Genomic DNA, 19013 nt, shown 5'->3' on the forward strand with positions numbered 1-19013 from the left:
CCAGCAAGAATACTGGAGTGGGTTGCCATTTCCTTCTCTAGGCTTTGCGCATGAGTTTCCTGTTTTCTTTGGATGGCTTCTGCAATAAACGCTGTATTTTCCTTTACCATAACTCAGTGTTTTAAATTGCCCCTACTGTGTGGCAGGTGAGTAGCCCCAAATTCACTTCAGTAACACATGTACTCGTATACGTATTATGATGCCTATTGCCAGAACTCTAAATTCATGGCCATTGTAAAAGGTGATTTTGATATATGAAAACAGCTTAAAGTCCTAAATTTTAAAATTCCATGTAAAGTGTTATCATCAATTATACAAAAAGTATGAAAGCATACTACATTCCAAAACCTGAAGAGCTTCATTTTCTTGCCCCTCACTGTGAGCTATTTTCTGAGTTACCATGCTTCATTCTTATATTTTCAGTTTTTAATATATGAACACTCCAACAGCAGCATTATTCACAATAGCCAAGATGTGGAAGCAACCCGAATGCCCATGGACAGTTAAATGGATAAACAATAATACATAAAAACAATACATTTCATATAAAATGGAATTTTATTCAGTCTTAAAAAGGAAGGAAATTCACATGCTACAACGTGGTTGAAACTTGAGGACATTATGCTAAGTGAAATAAGCTGGTCACAAAAAGACAAATACTGTATGATTTCACTTACATGAGGTATTTAAAGTAGTCACATTCATAGAAACAAAAAATGCAATGGTGGTTATCAGAGGCAGAGAGGAAAACGAAATGGGATGTTGGTTTTTGCAGAATGAAAAAGTTATGGAGGTCTCTCTTCTGCACAACAATGTGAATACACTTAGCACTACTGAACTGTACATTTAAAGATGGTTGAGATGGTAAATTTTATGTTACGTATTTTTTAAAACCACTGTGCTATGCTTAGTCACTCAGTCGTGTCCAACTCTCTGTGACCCCGCAGACTGTAGCCCGCCAGGCTCTTCTGTCCATGAGGATTCTCCAGGCAAGAATACTGGAGTGGGTTGCCATGCCCTCCTCCAGGGGATCTTCCCGATCCAGGGATCTCAGCCAGGTCTCCTGCATGGCAGGCGGATCCTTTACCATCTGAGCCACCAGGGAAGCCCAAGAATACTGGAGTGGGTAGCCTATCCCTTCTCCAAGAGAAATTCCCGACCGAAGAACAGAACATGGGTCTCCTGAATTGCAGGTGGATTCTTTACCAGCTACACGTTCTTTACCAGCCAAGGATCCTTTGCCAGCTGAGCTACCTGGGAAGCCCTTTAAAACTACAAATAAATACATAAACAAAGGCTTCCCAGGTGGCTCAGTGGTGAAGGATCTGCCTGCCAATGCAGGAGACATGGGTTCCATCTCTAGGTGGGGAAGATCCCCTGGAGGAGGAAATGGCAACTTACTCCAGTATTCCTGCCAAGATAATCTCATGGACAAAGGCACCTGGTGGGCTATAGTACACAAGGTCACAGAGAGTTGGACACGACTGAGCAACTGAGGCCACATGCATGCACACAAATATATAAGTACCTAGTGAATTTGTGCCGTGAATTTTGTTAAGGATAACCAATTTTTAAAAAATCCACCAAAATCATGGCACGGCAAACAGCTGAAAGAAACAGTGGTAACAGGGCCATTGCTCTGTTTCAAAAAGTGCCAAGTGATATGTGTGTTTTGGAGATTGTCTGGCAGTGTATATTTTGAATGTTTAATTAACAATAAAAGATTACAGCTAGCTGACGTGGTTTGAATCTCAGTTCTGTGGTTTACTGGCTGTATAACCTTAGTCTGTCTCTGTTTTCTCAGTCATAAAAGGGCAACAAGCTGATGATAATAGTATCCATCTCATAGGACTGTTATGAGGATTAAATGAGTTGATGTCTGTAAGAAATTTAGAACAGTGCTTTGGCATAAAAAGTGCTACGTAAGATTTACTACTACTACTACTATTGTCAACTACAAATTGGCACTTGCCATCTACCTCTGTAATATTTAAGTCACGAACTGCTGGGAAGGGGCGGTGGTGAAAACTGGCAGCACAGGTCTTCAGACAGATATTTTCAGAAGCCACTTTTATGAGTCCAATTCTTTCATCTCATCTTTGTATAAAGGCACTAAAATCCTTCAGGGTGATGACTTTCCCCTATGACTAAAGGCTTCACAACACTAGCAGAAACCATCTGAAAAAATACATGCTTGATGGCATGTATTCCCTGTTCACCAAAATCACATATACACTGACCTTCCCCCCTGTCTCATTGGGACAGTTTCTTAGAGCTATCTGAGGTGCTGTCTCCTGGGGCTGCAGTCCTCATTTTGCTTCAAATAAAACTTAACTCGCAGCTCTCATGTTGTGCATTTTTAAAAAAATTGACACTACTCTTGTTATAGGTTTTCTTCATTAGAAGTTTTAAGAACTTTTCAAAGGCAAAAGTTGTATTTCTCCTTTTCCTAGAGATGAAGAAGAGACAGGATTTGACTGAATCAGTTCTCACCAGGAGACTGTCAGTTCAACTCTAAGAGAAAGGGGTGAAAATTCGAGAGAATAGTTGAGACAGAGAGCATGGCAGGGGTAATCAATAAAAATATAATTATGATAATAGCATTCAATAATCTGCTTTAATAAAATGTGACATTCAAAAATATGCCTGTATCAAATGTGGGTGGTTATTTCATTACACCGTCATCTGTTGCTTCATGAAAGGATTAATTGTATGCTTTTTAAACAATAAATTTTATGGAGTATTTTATTTTTTCATTTATTATTTTAAACTTATAGCAAAGTTGCAGTAACAGTACAAAGAGCTCCCATATGCCATTCACTTGGAGTAGTCAAGGTTTGCCAACTGACCCAGTAATACCCTAAAGCAAAAGATTTCGATCTAGGTGTGTATATTTCACTCAACTGTCATGTCTCTTTATTTCCCTTCAACCTAGAACAGTTCCTCAGACTGACCTTCATTTTCTAAGATCACTAGCTGATTATATTTTCCAAGCATTGTACCACATTTGCAGTTCTCATGTTCTTCCAGAACCTGGAAGAGCCTTTCAACTTATTCCATGAACACAGTGCAGAGAAACAAACGGTAACTTTCAAGGCGAGATAGAAAAGATCACACAGCTTCTACTTGGCTCTCGCCAGCTCTTTCTGTCTCTGTGTGTGTCTCTTCCACACACACTCATGCTCCCTGGGAATCCTGAGCTGACTCATAGGAAATCCAGGTACCATGAACCGTGGTAATGGGGAGACCACACAGAGAGAGAGATGCCAGATGGGCTGTAACTGTCCTGGCTCTCAGCCATTTGAGTCTCTCAGTTTAGGTGTTAGAGATGTTAGATGTTAGGTGTTAGGAAGCCTTCACCTGGTTCTGGCTCCCAGCCTTTGAGCACCTCTAGCTGAGGTCCAGTGGAGCTGTGGACATATTAGGACAGACAAGAGCTGCTCCTGCTGAAAGTGAAAAGTGAAAGTGTCAGTCCCTCAGTTGTGTCCGACTCTTTGCAACCCCACGGACTGTAGCCCGCCAGGCTCCTCTGTTCATGGGATTCTCCAGGCAAGAATACTGGAGTGGGCTGCCATTCCTTTCTCCAGGGGACCTTCCCAACCCAAGGACCAAACCCATTTCTCCTACATGGCAGGCAGATGCTTTACCATTTGAGCCACTTACCCTGCCCAAACCGTAATAAAGTAAATGTTATTTTTTTTTTTTTCTTTTTTTTTTTTCTTTTTCTTTAAAATATGGAACGCTTCACGAATTTGCGTGTCATCCTTGCGCAGGGGCCATGCTAATCTTCTCTGTATCGTTCCAACTCTAGTATATGTGCTGCCGAAGCGAGCACAAGTAAATGTTATTTTAAACCATGCTGCAGTCCATGGGGGTGCAAAGAGTTGGATATGACTGAGCGACTGAATCACAGCAAAAGATAATGTTATTTTAAACCATTAGATTTTAGGGTATTTGTTGCAAAGCAAAGGTAATGGACCAATGACAGACCTGTTAGTTTTTGAAATGTGCCTTCATTTGGTTTTGCCTGATGTTTACTTACCCTTAGATAACACACTTTAGGCAAACACTACTGAAGTAATACTATGGTTGGCTTACTGCATCCATCAGATGATACACATTGGTTTTTCCACTACTGTTGATGCTAACTTCTATCACTTGAGAAAGGAGGTTCCTTAACTTTCTCCACTGTAAAGTTACTATTTTCCTTGTATAATTATTATTTTGAGACAATGTAAATAAAACCTGTTCTTGATCCTGCATTTTCATCCATGAATTTTAGCATCCGATGATGTTTCTTGTCTGAATCTATTATTTCTATGATGTTTGCCAAATGATGATTTTTCTAAATTTAATTTTTATTTTATGTTGGTGGATAGTTGATTTATAATGTTGTGTTAGTTTCAGGTGGATAGCAAAGTGATTCAGTTATACATATACATGTATCCACATTTTTCAGATTCTTTTCCCATATAGGTTATTACAGAATATTGTGTAGAATTCCCTGTACAGTAGGTTCTTATTGACTATATATAGTAGAGTGTACAAATAATGATTTTCTAACTCAGTTAATCCTTTGAATTTTATTAGTTGACATTATATTTAAGAAAGTGTTTTTTCTCCATTTACTCATCCATTTATCTATGTCATTATAGACTGATGGATTCTTATTCAGAGAATATACTCTGTTTATCATCACTATTTCAGTATACTGTTCCAGACTTGGCCAGTAAAATTCTTTCTAAGTGAATTCTGTGTCCCTCTGAAATGTTCCTATCATTCTCTGAGCACTTCCTAACTTCTTTGCACAGAAAGATATTTCTGGTCACCTTGTCCCTTTCCCCGTCCTGAAATGAACTATTTCTTCAAGAAGTCCTGATTGCTCTTGCTGGAGACTGCTATTTAGAAACCAGAGTCTGGGTGTTAGGTTTGCTTTTTGCTACTGGGTTGATATTGTTTCCAGGGCTTTTCTGTGGACAGAAACAAGTGAAAGGTAAACATTGTAGAGGGTGGTGAGTAATAATGAAGGACAAAGGGTTACCGGAGCAAAACAGAGGAAGAGATATCCAACTCACCACTTCAGAGTTGTGGGGAGGGGAACAGAAATATTCTAGACAAGAGATGTTTATATGCAAAAGGCCCAAGTCAAGACAGAACGTGTCATATTTAAGGAATGAAGGCAGTTTAATATGGCTAGAGGGTAGAGTGACAGGGGCAGTGATCAGAGCAGGCTACAAAGTAAACAGGGACCGGCCAAGTCTCCAAGTCCCAAGCAAGGAATGCTAGAAGTCTGGAGTTTATCCCAAGAGCAATGGGGAGCTATTAAGAAGATTTTGGACAAAGGATTTATGATCAGATTTAGAACAGCTGTTTTCAGATTTTTTTTTTTTTTAAACTCACAAACTACCAACATTATTTGGATTATGGAGAAAGCAAGGGAATTCCAGAAAAACATCTGCTTCACTGACTACACTAAAACCTTTGACTGTGCCAATCACAACAAACTGTGGAAAATTTCTTAAAGAGATGGGAATACCAGACTATCTTACCTGCCTCTTGAGAAGCCTGTGTGCAGGTCAAGAAGCAGTGGTTAGAACTGGACATGGAACAACAGACTGGTTCAAAATTGGGAAAACTACCACAAGGCTGTATACTGTCACCCTGCTTATTTGACTTAAATGGAGAGTACATCATGTGAAATGCCGGGCTGGATGAGTCACAAGCTGCAATCAAGATTGCTGGGAGAAATATCAACGATCTCAGATATGGAGATGATACCACCCTAACAGCAGAAAATGAAGAGGAAGTAAAGATCCTCTTGATGAGGGTGAAAGTGGAGAGTGGAGAAGATGGCTTGAAACTCAACATTGGGAAGAATAAGATTATGGCATCCAGTCCCATAACTTCATGGCAGATAGAGGGCGAAAAGTGGAAGTAGTGATAGATTTTATTTTCTTGGGCCCCAGAATTGCTATGGACGGTGACTGCAGCTGTGAAATAAAGGGACACTTGCTCCTTGGAGGGAAAGCTGTGACAGACCTGGACTATGTATTAAAAAGCAGAGATTACTTTGCCAACAAAGGTCCATCTAGTCAAAGCTATAGTTTTTCCAGTAGTCATAGGGATGTGAGAGCTGGATAGAAAGAAGGCTGACTGCCAAAGAATAGATGCTTTCTAACTGTGGAGACAACTCCTGAGAGTCCCTTGGACTGCAAGGAGATCAAACCAGTCTATCTTAAAGGAAATCAACCCTGAATATTCATTGGAAGGACTGATGCTGAAGTTGAAGCTCCAATGCTTTGGCCATCCGGTTCAAAGAGCTGACTCACTGGAAAAGACCTTGATGCTGGGAAAAACTGAAGGCAGAAGGAGAAGGGGGGGAGCAGAGGATGAGATGCTTCAATGGTATTACTAACTCAATGGACATAAATTGGATCAAATTCTGTGCTATAGCTCATGGGGTTGCAAAGAGTTGGACATGATTTAGCGACTCAACAACAACCATCCTAAAAGGGTTTTGAAAACCTACTTCCACATTTTAAGCTTACACCTAATATTCTTCATAAACTTAAAAGTTAATTTTTTTGTTAATAGGAGATTTAAAAATATTAAATATTTGAAAGATGAAGTGGGGTGACCATGAATTATATCCGAAATAAATATTTTATGATACTCACCAGATCTGAAAAGTCACATAAATTTTCTCTCTGTGGATTTTCTGAAATGTTTCTTTTAAAATGTGTTGGTTCCAGCGGGAGGGAGGCTCATGAGGGTGGGATATAGGTATACTTATGGCTGACTCACATTCTTGTACAGCAGGAAACCAATGCAGCATTGTAAAGCAATTAGCCTCCAATTAAAAATAAAATTAAGAAAACTCAAATACAAAAAATGTGTTGGTCTCAGAAACCACACAATTACATTTGTAAGAATCAGCATCACTACTCTATGTTGCCTAAGTTGTTCTGAATTCAGGGCAATCTTCACCCTTAACCTTAATAATCATATAACAGTATGATAGGACCAGTAACAGAAGGAAGACCTTATAGGTTTGAGATACCTCAATTAATCATTAAAAGACTTTCATTTCTCCCAAAAATGGAGTAAGGAACTGGATGTGCCCTTCTGGGAACAACAAAATGTATGCAACCATGGTTTCAAGATACTGGGTATTGAGCAACAAAGGACAGTGATCTCTGAGAGACAGGGCACAAAAGAGATGAGCCCTTCAAATGCCCCAGCTTACTGCCTTGAAAATCTCCAGATTAAAGAAATAAAGTTAACCATATCAATAAACACATTTAACTGTAAATGATACAAACATTCAAATTAAAGCAAGACCCAATTATATGCTATCTACAAGAAACACTTGTTTAAGCATAAAGATGTGAACAGTATTAACGGTTGCAAAAAATATATCATGCCAAGAACCAATCAAGAAAGCAAAGTTCAATATTTTAATACTGGACAAAGTAAATGTCAGAGTGAAGATTACTGGGGATCTAAAAAATATCTTCATGTAACTATAAAGGGATCAATAACAACCCTAAACATTTATGGGCTTTGGTGGCTCAGATGGCTAAAAATCTCCATGCTATGCAGGAGATTGGGGTTTGATCCCTGGATGGGGAAGATCCCCTGGAGAAGGGAACAGCTACCCACTCTAGTATTCTTGCTTGCAAAATCCAACGGACAGAAGAGCCTGGTAGTCTACAGTCCATGGGGTCACAAAGAGTTGGACATGACTGAAGTAACTTAGCACGCATGCAAACATTTATGACCCTAAAAACAGAACTTCAGAATACATAAAGCAAAAACTGATAGAACTATAAGAATCTGATAAAATCACGATTATGTTTGGAAATGTCAGTGTCCTTCTTTCAATACTTGATAGAACAAATGAACAGAAAATTAGCAAGAATAGTCTTGAACAAAGTTGTGTTTTGGACTTGAGTTTAGGACCCACTATGACATTGAACATCTAACTGGGAGTATACACTATAACAAGGACCTGGGGCTCAGAAGAGAGAGCTGTCGTGATAGAGTCTACCAAAGTATTTTTAAGCAAGTCTGTATTTTTAAATAAGTGCCCTAGGGAAAACAGGTGAGCCGTAAGATGAGAGGAGGGCTAGGAATGGAAATATTGTAGAAAACCAATTCTTAAGTTTCCTTCTGTAGGAGAGACAGGAAGAACAACAAGAAAAGGTGATGGACAACAATCATGGAGGTGAAAAGACATCTCTATGGTGCCTTGTAGGGAAATCCATTTTCAAGAAGGAGGAAGGGGTGAACGGAGTGAAAAGTTGCAGAAGACTTAAGCTACAAGGATTGTGGTACATGCTGATGTTCTTAGCCATAAGCACAAGTGACCACTAGAATATATTTAAACTAGGCATTATCTAATACCAGTGAGGTTTAACCAATCCTGAATGCCAGCACATCACATTCCATTCCATTCCAGGTGGATGTTGATGCACTTCTCCTATTGGTTAGGACACTGTTCTCTGGTTTGTTCACTCAGACCTATCAACAGAACACAATCTCCATGGCTTTAGACAGTTCAAGTATCCATTTTTCTCCTCAGAAAAAGGTAAGTAAAATACTTTCTTTGAGTCTGAGGTCTAGGAAGGCCTTGGGCTTTTTGTTCATGTAAATGTTTTACTAACAAACCGTCTATTCTTTCCCAGATCAGGAGCCTCTTGATGGAGAAGCACATAATCTCAATGACAATTTTCTTATTAGTAAAAGTGTATAAGAACATCAATATTACTGCACTACTTCCAGGGGATTAGTTAGAATAAAATGAGATTTTGGAAGTTTGGGCTGTCTTACTCTAGCCCTTTAATACCTGGACTAGAGTTTGGCACAGCATGAGCTCAGCAAATGTTGCCTGTATTATAAATGACGGAATATTTGTTAAAGGGCTTTGTACACTGAAGCTGTTCCAAGTGTTATTATTCACTCTCCAACCCTGATTTAGACCCCTAGGTGGCCAAATTCAAGGAACTGTAATACCTTGCATTGATGGATGCCATGAAGTAGCTGGAAAGACTGCTCCCTCTTCCCCACAAAATATCCAAATAAAAATAAAAACACCGCTGTGCAAACAGAGCTCCTGTCCTCGGGTTCAGTTTTCCATCAGATTGCCGCTCCCAAACCCCTTCCTTTTGAAAATTATGCACCCGAGGTAGAACTTCTGACGGACCTAAGTGATCAAGTATCACTTTTAAGCCCACGGCTGTGTCACCACGAAACTCTTCAAAGCAGCTTTGGCCTCCCCCCATGGGCCGCAACCTGAGATGAGGCCGCACCACCCGGTAAGCGTTCCCCAGAGACCCAGCTTCTCCGGAGGCCGCCTTCTCAGGGCAAGTCTTTCACAGCCGTCCAAGGCTGCAGGCCGGCCGGCAAACAGCAAGAGGGCTGCGGCTTGGGTTTTCATCCAAGGCCGGCTTTAGCGGCCGGGGGTGGGGTAGAGCGCCACAGGCCCTCCAAGCCGCGCCGGCTGCCGGGTGCGGAGGCGGGACAGGGGCAGCTAAGCTAGTTGCCGCCGGCTCCTCCTTCCAAGGGCGGGCCAGAGCGGGGTGGGGCGGGGCCATGACCCGCAGGCCCCGCCTCTCGTGGGCCGGCAGGCCGGGGACCCGTGGGTTTCTTTTCCTGGGGGCGGGCCTCGGCGGTGGAGACTGATCTGGAGGCGGGGCCGGACGCCGACGTCCCCTCCCCCAGAGGCGGGCTTATTCGGTGGCTGCCGCGGCAGCTGCGGGTGTCCGCCGCTCAGCAGCCTAGCCACACGGGCTCTGGCTCCTCCCAGTGGCCGGCCGGGGCGGAAGCAGGAGGCGGGGGCAGCGTGCGCGCTGCTGGTCTGCTCTCCCGCGGCGCTGGGGCCCGCGCTCCGCGGCTGCTTCTCTACTCGGCGCTTCGCAGGCAGCTAGCTGCTCTCCGCGCCTCTTGCCTGCCGGCTCCTCGACCAGGCCTCCTTCTTAGTCGTGGTCCGTGGCGTCGACCCTCGCGGCCCTCTCCCGCCCCGTCTCATCTCTGGCCGCCGCCGCGGCCCCAGACCCGATGGCGCTGTGCAACGGAGACTCCAAGGTCAGTCTCTGGCGTGGGGGGGTCCCTGCCTCACCGCTTCCGGACGGAGGCCAGGTTCCGGGGTCGGGGAGTCACCGCGTGGGGCCCTTCCCTGCTTCCTCCCCCTAGCCCGCCAGCGCAACCCTGCGGCCCGGGCAGCGGCGTGTCGGAGAGCAGGCGGTCGGGGCCTGTGGCTTGTTTTCTCCTCGCGAGCGGCAGGTGCTTTGTTGATTTTTGTCTGCGTGTCGGGGTTCCCGCGCCCGCCGAGCTCTGGGCGTCGGGGAGGGCGTCAGCTTTCCGCGGCCGAGCCGCGCTGGCCCCCGCCTCCCCGGCGTTGCTGTGGGGCGCGGAGCCCGCGGAGGGCGGCCCGAGGGTGGGGGTAGGGAGGCGAGCGGGTGTGTGTGTGTGAGTGAGTGAGCGAGTGTGTGTGTGTGTGAGAGAGAGAGGGGGGCTTCCTCAGCCCTCACCCCGTCTCTTCGGGAGCCGGGGAGCCTTTTGTGGAGCTCCGCGGGCCCACCGAAGGCAGGGTAGGGTCAGGGCCTCGCGTGCGGTATTCGAGCTGGGCCGGCCTCCGTCTTCCCGCCACCCGGTTTCCCGCCTGCCTTCGGTGAGGCTAGCCCAGTTCCCCCACGTCGGCCTTGGGGTCCGGGGCGGCGAGGCCGGCCCTGGGTGAGGCCGAGTGACACCCCCCCCCCCCCCTGCCGGTCGGCGGCCCCCTCCCCGTCGGCTCCGGGGGCGGGAGGGTCGCTCACGCCGCCCCCTCCCCCCAGCCTTCTCCGAGGGAAGGAGCGGGTGTCCAGCCCCGCCCACTCCTTACCTTGCTCGTCGGTGGGCGGTGGGGCCGGCGCCGGACCTCGGGGAGCCCCCTCCGCTCCGCCGGCCGCCGCCGCCGCTCCCTGGGGCCGGGAAGTCGCGAGTCCCCGGGGCTGGGGAAGTTCACTCGAGGTGCGGAGTGCCGAGAGCAGTTTGGGCCGCCGCTGCGCTTCTCGTCACCTCCGACTCACTTTTTGTCTTTAGACCCTCTTCTTTTTCGTCTCGCTTCCGAACGGAGCCCCTTCGCTTTCACTTCTGTGTTAAAATTGTCGTTGGCCCGGAGTTCTTTCAGACCCCCGCAGTCCATGTTGTCAGCGGGAAGCTGCGCGGTTTTGAATCGGGATTTATACTTAAGCGAGGTGTGCCTCTTCTATACGCTGTTAGGGCCTGGCTGCGTTTCATTCAGGTGTGTGAAAGTTGAGACGTCAGGTAGTGCCTTTAAAGGCAGCATATTCTCTTAAAACGTGGTGCCTCGTCACATCTTGGCCCTCTCCGTGAGTAATTGCTTAGTCTGTAGTAAATATTCAGAAAAGTTATTTGTTGAACAAGTGAGTAAAGATTAATAAGGTAGCTAATGAACTTCTAAACCGAGGAAACGGATGCTCAGACTAGTTGGAACTCTTCCTGAAGATTTTAAAAGAAGCTTCTGTAGATCTTAACGTACAGCTCTGTCGTGTACACAAGTTAACTTACAAAGCATTTTTCTTCTCTTTAATTTTGAGTCGTAAACTCGTTGAAAAGAGTCATCTTTGTGCTGGTAAGGGAAATGACTGTTAGGAGGATTCAAACCTCATTTGCAGACTTTGAAAAATATGTGCCGATTTGAAAACAGTATTTTCCAAAATTAAGTGACAGCAGAAAGTTAAAGATTCAGTTTCCAAATTACTTTACCTGATTCAGGTGTAAAGAACGTACACTATTTTTTTTCTAGCTAGTATGTTTTTGTTTTGTTCAACTGGAATTTTACAGGGAATCTTACCAGTTTGATATATTTGAGACTCTGGTGAATCACTGATTACCCTTATTTCAAGGTGGTTTTGTAGTATAAGCAAACAATGTGTCTTTTCTGTTTTTTGGCCATGCTGCATGACTGGGATGTTAGTTCCCAGATCAGGGATCCAACCTGGATCTCAGGCATTGAAAGTACATGAAAGCTAACCATGGTTTTTGTTTTTTTTTTGAACTTTGCTAACAATTAGATGTCAATCGAATTGAAAGCATTTTCAGGAGGAGCAATCCAGGAAAATAACATTTCATCAAACCTATGATTATTTCATATGCTCCTAAAAAGGGGGGAAAAATCTCTGTAAATGGTGTTGTAAACGGTGATCATAAGGAACATGTCTGGTAAAGAGATGTTTAAATATGGGGGAATATGCATAGTAAAGTGGGTTAAATGTGATATTCTGAGGGTCCACCCAGAAATCTAAGTAGACATCTATTTTCTATAGCTTACCACTGAAGCACCTTTCTTTCTGGCATGAAATACAAGTACTGGACCCAGACTTACTTTGTACATCTGTTGTGCCTCTGATAGCTGTGTGTAAGTCCTAGTTGATAAATGAGAATGGAGAAAGAGCTGAATTTGATTCCTGTTGTACATTTCAGTATTTTTCAGGGTTTTTTCTAAAATAACATTTCTTCATGATAGACATTAGGAGTTCAGTTTAGTTCAGTCGCTCAGTCGTATCCGACTCTTCGCGACCCCATGAATCGCAGCACGCCAGGCTCCCTGTCCATCACCAGCTCCCGGAGTTGACTCAAACTCATGTCCATCGAGTCGGTGATGCCATGCAGCCATCTCATCCTCTGTCTTCCCCTTCTCCTCCTGCCCCCAATCCCTCCCAGCATCAGGGTCTTTTCCAATGAGTCAGCTCTTCTCATGAGGTGGCCAAAATATTGGAGTTTCAGCTTTAGCATCAGTCCTTCCAGTGAACACCCAGGACTGATCTCCTTTAGGATGGACTGGTTGGATCTCCTTGCAGTTCAAGGAACATTAGGGAGAGACCCACCTAAATTCTGTAAAAGTATTTGGGCTGTTTTCATTAGTTTTATCCGCAGAATATCATTTTAAAGCTGGAAAGTATCTTTGTTTTCTAGCTTCCTACGCTGAAAAAACAGCTGGAATTAGAATCTGACTTTTCTTTTTCTTCAGGGCTACTTAGGTTAACCATCCAAGGCAGAGAGTATTCTTTTCCTTAAAGATCTGACATAATATTATTTAGTTAAGATCTTACATGAACAAGAGCATACCTTATATGAACAAGGTAGTCAGCTCTTTAAAAACTTTTTACAACCATTCAGTGTTATATATGAATATATGTATATAGAAAATATTAGACAGTAACTTTTCAGTATTATTAAGGCAAGATTGTGAGAGTAATGCTGTTTGGGCTGCTTGTCAGATTTTCCATTGTTGGTCCCATCTAAGCCTTAGACACTTTATTTTGGCTGCTCAGTCTTCATTGCTTTTCACTGGCTTTCTCTCCTTGTGAGAGGGATCTGGCTACTCAAACTTGCAGTGCATGGACTTCTCATTGTGGCTTCTGTCGCGGAGCACAATCTTTAGGTGCTTGGGCTTGGTAGTTGTGGCACATGGGCTCAGTACTTGTGGTCATGGGCTTAGTTGTTAGCTGCATGTGGGATCTTCCCGGACGAGGGCTCAACCCCATGGATTGGCAGGTAGATTCTAATCCACTGTGCCACCACGGAAGTCCTGAGCCTTAAACTCATTTGGTTGGAATAGATGTAGGATCTGCCCTACTACTTTCACTGAGATGTTGACTAAGTTATATTGTACTTGGATTTAAGGGTTTTTAAAAAATAAATACTGTTAATTGCATGTTATATAGGATCTTTAGTTGATATCTAATGCTGAAAATTTGAATTTGCATTTTAAAATGTAAGTTTTAAATTGAATGGAAAGATGACCTGAGATGTTTATGTGGGATACTTTGAGAATTGAACAACTGTCCTTTATAAAGGTAACCCTATTGTGCTGTGCTCTGTCATTCAGTTGTGTCCGACCGACACTTTTCAACCCTGCAGACTGTAGTCCACCAGGCTCTACTGTCCTTGGGATTTTCCTGGTGAGAATACTGGAGTTGCAATTTCTTCTCCAGGGGATCTTTCCCACTCTATAAGTACATTTTTTTCAAAGGTCAAGGTGGATTGGTTTTTTTTTCTTTTCCCTTTCAGATTTCATCTCATCTGTTAAGGTATTCACCTAGACTAGAAGAGCTGTTACAGACAAAAGGAATGGTTTGTTTTTGGGTTTTTTTTTTTTTTAATTGTTTTTCTGTTCTTAGACTTGAAAGGTTTTGAAATTCCTTCAGAAATCTCAGATGACTTTGTCTTTAATTTAGCATGGGCCAACTTGTCAATTATGGATAATAGTTGTCTTTTAAGAATTTTTTAAAAAACACAGATTTGTCTTATACTTAATGTATTTGATACTCTTTAAGTCTCTTTAATGAATTATATATTAATCAGTGCTGTTTGGAGAAAGGAATGAATAATTATTTGATATCCAAAATGATGAAATTCTCTTTTGTTATGGGTACTTAAGGGCTTCCCGGGTGGCGCTAGTGGTAAAGAACCCACCTGCCAATGCAGGAGATGTAAGAGATGAAGGTTCTATCCCTGGGTGGGGAAGATCCCCTGAAGTAGGGCTTGGTAATCCACTCCAGTGTTCTTGCCTGGTGAATCCCCAGGGACAGAGGAGCCCGGCAGACTACAGTCCACAGGGTTGCAGAGTCACACACAACTGAAGCGACTCAGCACAGCACAGTACTTTCATGCCTCCTTCTAACCTAAACTCTGTTTAAATGCTCAAAATGAATGAAGTCCTCAGGGTTAATATGTGATTTAGAAGCACTTTGTGAACCAAAAAAGAAGTAAGAGAACTTAGAATCTTTTGTGATCGCATATATAGTTCTAGGTTGTGTGGACTATTCTTGCTTGTTGTGGAATAGTTTTTTGTTGTTGTTGTTGTTCAAGAATCACATTGGTTAAAAAAATAGTTTTACTAGAGTAATAGTGTGATATTAGTTGGTTTTCTTGTTGGCTGACCCTTGCCTGCCATCCCTTCGGGTTAATGGTTTTGAGGACCTAGGAGATACTTTATGTAGTTAGATTTAGATTTATAGATTCCCTAATATGGTCCACTACAACTTTATAGGGAATAAGGTGTTTGTTTATAGTAGTGTGACCATATACTCTATGTAAACTGGGACACTTGAACATCAAAGGAGGTGCTAAAAATCGTTTAAATTTATAATAATTGTTGTAAAATATTATCAAACAAAATATTTGTTGTGTTGTGTAAATCCAATTAAATCAATGGCAACACTACTGTAGTATAAGTTCAGATTGCTCTCTCTGTACGTTTTGCACAGGAGCTCACAGTCTCTTTCCTGCATGTAGTTCACACACAGCTGTGCATCCCCCCGATTCAGCTGATAGAGGCCTGGAGGTCACGTGCATTTTGCAACCTGAAGAACGGCAGTGGTACTACCGGCAGGTTCACCAAGCGGCTGGCCAGAGCGGCGGCCTCAGACCTTCCTCCGTCAGCACCGTGACTGGCTGGTTAGCTACCAGTCATTGCAGTGTCCAGGTTCCAAGTGTACTTTGTCCTTATTCTATCAGGAAAGTGTCAGGAGCGAGAGATGGGTTCTCAGTGGTTGGCTTTTAGAGTGAACCAGTGAGAATCTGTTCACTGCACCTGCACTTCAACAGAGTACTAGGTAAAGCCATGGCAGAAGGTGGAAGTATAACAAATCCTCACTATCTTACTTTAATGCAGTTATTCATAATAGTATGTTAAAAATGAAAGGCATGCGACATATGTTACATTGGGTCGGCTGTTGGAATAACAGGTGTAAATTAGGACAGTTCTGGGCAAACTGGGCCATATGTTCACTTCAGTTATGGAGTACATCATCCTGAATTTGAATTTTGATTTCTCTAGTGACTATATTTAAAATTTGGCTAAAATTCAAGCCTAATGTGTATACATTAAAAGTTTTTTTCTTTTCTAAATTAGTATACATTCTAAGAGTTATTCTGAACTTAAAAACTGAGTGCCAAAATTAACTTTCTAAACGTTGAGAACCAGCAGTGTTGAAACTGACCAAAAGGTAAAATAATTTGTTCTAGTCTGCCATAACATTTACAGAGGACATTTTCCAAACTTCTAAAACTGCCTGGACATGTGAAATTCCCTATTTCTCTTGTTCGTCAGCTGGAGAACAGAACCTTTTTCATTCTCAAAACTCATGGAGGTTTATGTAAAATTAAGTCAGCCTCACCTTGTCTGTAATTTGGAGAACTAATTCTTATCCCCTGAGTGTTATTGTGAATGTAAGCCAGGGACTACAGAATTCTAAAATCTGCTTTGGACAAATTTTCAGTGAACAATCTCTAATTAATTTGGGAGACTCTTAGATGAATACAATGATTGTAGATAGATGATTGTTTTGATGTATTACTGGTAATAGTGAAACATTTTTATGCTGTGATTTTTTTCCCTCCTTTAACATTTCATGAAAAATTTCAAAACGACAGGCAAGTTGAAAGAAATTTTAGTCGGCATCTGTATCTACCAGGTAGATTCTGTTGTACAACAGCTTGAGTTATGATTCAAATACCATAAAATTCACTCCGTTTAAAGAACACAATTCAGTAGTTATTAGTGTATGCACAGATTTGTGCCACCATCACCACAGTCAATTTTAAAACATTCTCATTATCCACAAAAGAAATTCTGTACCCTTTAGCAATCAGTCCTCATTTTCCACCACCCCGCTTCTCCCAGGGTTTCCCAGGTGGCGCTAGTGGTAAAGAATCCGCTTTGCCAGTGCAGGAGACTTAATATAGGAGATGCAAGTTCGATCCCTGGGTCAGGAAGATCCCCTGGAGGAGGGCATGGCAATCCACTCCAGTATTCTTGCCTAGAGAATCCTGTGGACAGAGGAGCCCGGCAGACTGCAGTCCATAGGGTTGTGAAGAGTCGGGCACAACTGAAGTGACTTAGCAGATGCAGGCCTCTCCCTCCCAACTGTGGACAACCACTAATCTGTTTTCTGTCTCTATAGATTTGCCTACTTTGGACATTTTATGTGACTAGAATCTTAGAATATGTGGTCTCTTGTGAGACCTAGCATAATACTTCCAAAGTTCATCCACGTGTAAATACCTTATTCCTTTTTATTAGCAAATAATATTCCATTGTATGGATACAGCACCTTTTATTTACCCATTCATTGGTGGATGGAAATTGGGTTGTTTGCATTCTCTTGCTGTTATGGATAGTGTTGCTATGAATATTTCTGTATAGATTTTTATATAAAAATAACTTTTCATTTTCATGGGTATATACCTAGAAGCAGAATTGCTGGGTCATGGACAGAGGAGCCTGGAGGGCTATAGTCCGTAGGGTCACAAAGAGTAGGAACATGACTGAGCACTGTGGTAATTTTATGTTTAACCTTTCGGTGAACTATCAAACTGTCTTCCAAAGTGGCTGCAGTATTTTACAATTCTGACATCAGTATATGAGATTCCAGTTTCTTCAAATCCTTGCCAACACATGTCTTTGATTATAACCATCATAGTGAGTATGAAGTGGTATTTTCATTGTGGTTTTGATTTGCGTTTCCCTAATGACATGATCATGAGCATCTTTTTTGTGTGCTTCTTAACCATTTGTATATTTTCTTGGAAGAAATGTCTGTTTAGCTCTTTTGCCCATTTTGAAGGTGGGTTGTTTGTCTTTATTGAGTTGTAAGAATTCTTTATTTTAGTGACAAGCCTTTTCAGAAATATGATTTGCAGATATTTTCTGCAGTTCTTTGGGTTGTTTTTCACTTTCTTAATGGTGTCTTCTGGCGAATAAAAGCTTTTAATTTTAATGAAGTACTACTTATTTTTAAAAAATGTTGTCACTGTGCTTTTGGTGTCATATCTAAAAAATACTTCTTAATTTGAGATCATGAAGATTTGTGAAATTGCCAATGCTTTTTGAAAGTTTTATAATTTTGCTTTACGTAGTTTTATATTTAGGTTTTTGATCCATTTTGAGCTAATCTTTGTGTTTGCTATAAGGTAAAGCAGCAGCTTTATTTATTTATTTATTTTAATTTGTGGCTCTCCACTGTTGGGCTTCCCTGGTGGCTCAGTGGTAAAGATTCTGCCTGCCAGTGCAGGAGCTGCAGGAGATGTGGGTTTGATCCCTGGGTCCGGAAGATCCCCTGGAGAATGGAATGGCAACCCAGTCCAGTATTCTTGCCTGCGAATTCCATGGACTGAAGAGCCCAGAGGGGTATAGTCCATGAAGCTGCAGAGTTAGATGTGACAATCGACTGAGCACGCATGCACTGTTGCAGTACTGGGTTTTGAAAAAACTTGTTACTTTTGAATGATCTTGGCACCTTTGTTGGAAATCAGTTTATCGTTTATTTTTGGACTCTGTTTTGTTCCGTTGATCTATATATCTGTCCTTTTGCCAGTATCACATTATCTTGATTTTGTAACTTTGAAGATGGGACATGTGAGTCTGCCAACTATATTCTCTTTTCTAAGCTTGTTTTGGCTATTCCTGCATCCCTTGACTTTCTGTATGAGTTTTAGGATATGCTTATCAATTTTTGCAAAGGATTTCGATTGGGATCATGTTGAATCTGTGGCTCAGTATGGGGATCAGTACTATCTTGACAGTATTAAGTTTTCTGACCCAAACATCAGATAGCTTTTAAAATATAGGCTTTGTAGTTCTTTAGTAAAGTGGTTTTATTCTGTGTAATTGTTTAATATTAATAAAACAATTAAAATTGTTTTATTCTATGTAAACATTATATAGCTTTTTAAATATAGGTTTTGTAGTTCTTTAGTACAATTGTTTTATTCTTTTTGATGCTATTATAAATGGAATTTTATCTTAATTATGTATTTGGATTGTTCATTACAAGTTTATACAATTGATTTTTGTATATTTATTTTGTATCCTACCGCCTTACCAAACCTTTTTATTCTAAAGTGCATTAATAGAACTGTTAGGACTGTCTGTATATAAAATCCTGTCATCTGTAAATAGAGATAGTTTTGCTTTTTTCTTTCCACTTTGGATACTTTTATTT

The 19013-nt window shown here is 42.1% G+C and overlaps 1 protein-coding gene and 1 non-coding gene across 3 annotated transcripts in view; one reads left to right on the forward strand and one right to left on the reverse strand.

Moving 5' to 3' along the window:
• Positions 1-3728: 3728 nt before the first annotated feature.
• LOC122676191 lies at positions 3729-3835 on the reverse strand. Its single transcript, XR_006335475.1, has one exon. It is a non-coding gene; the product is annotated as a U6 spliceosomal RNA (small nuclear RNA).
• A 5899-nt stretch (positions 3836-9734) lies between these two features.
• Positions 9735-19013, forward strand: part of GMPS (guanine monophosphate synthase) — a 68489-nt gene continuing 59210 nt past the window's right edge. Inside the window, exon 1 of one of the 2 annotated variants that reach the window (XM_043873739.1) lies at positions 9735-10086. In XM_043873739.1, coding sequence (XP_043729674.1) covers positions 10060-10086 — 27 coding nt within the window. In that variant the 5' untranslated portion in view covers positions 9735-10059. Of the gene's footprint in view, positions 10087-10165; positions 10285-19013 lie in introns of those variants that run through there. The other variant, XM_043873740.1, reaches the window with a different exon arrangement.

The sequence above is a fragment of the Cervus elaphus genome, chromosome 19 (genome assembly GCF_910594005.1).
Source record: "Cervus elaphus chromosome 19, mCerEla1.1, whole genome shotgun sequence".
Taxonomy (NCBI): domain Eukaryota; kingdom Metazoa; phylum Chordata; class Mammalia; order Artiodactyla; family Cervidae; genus Cervus; species Cervus elaphus.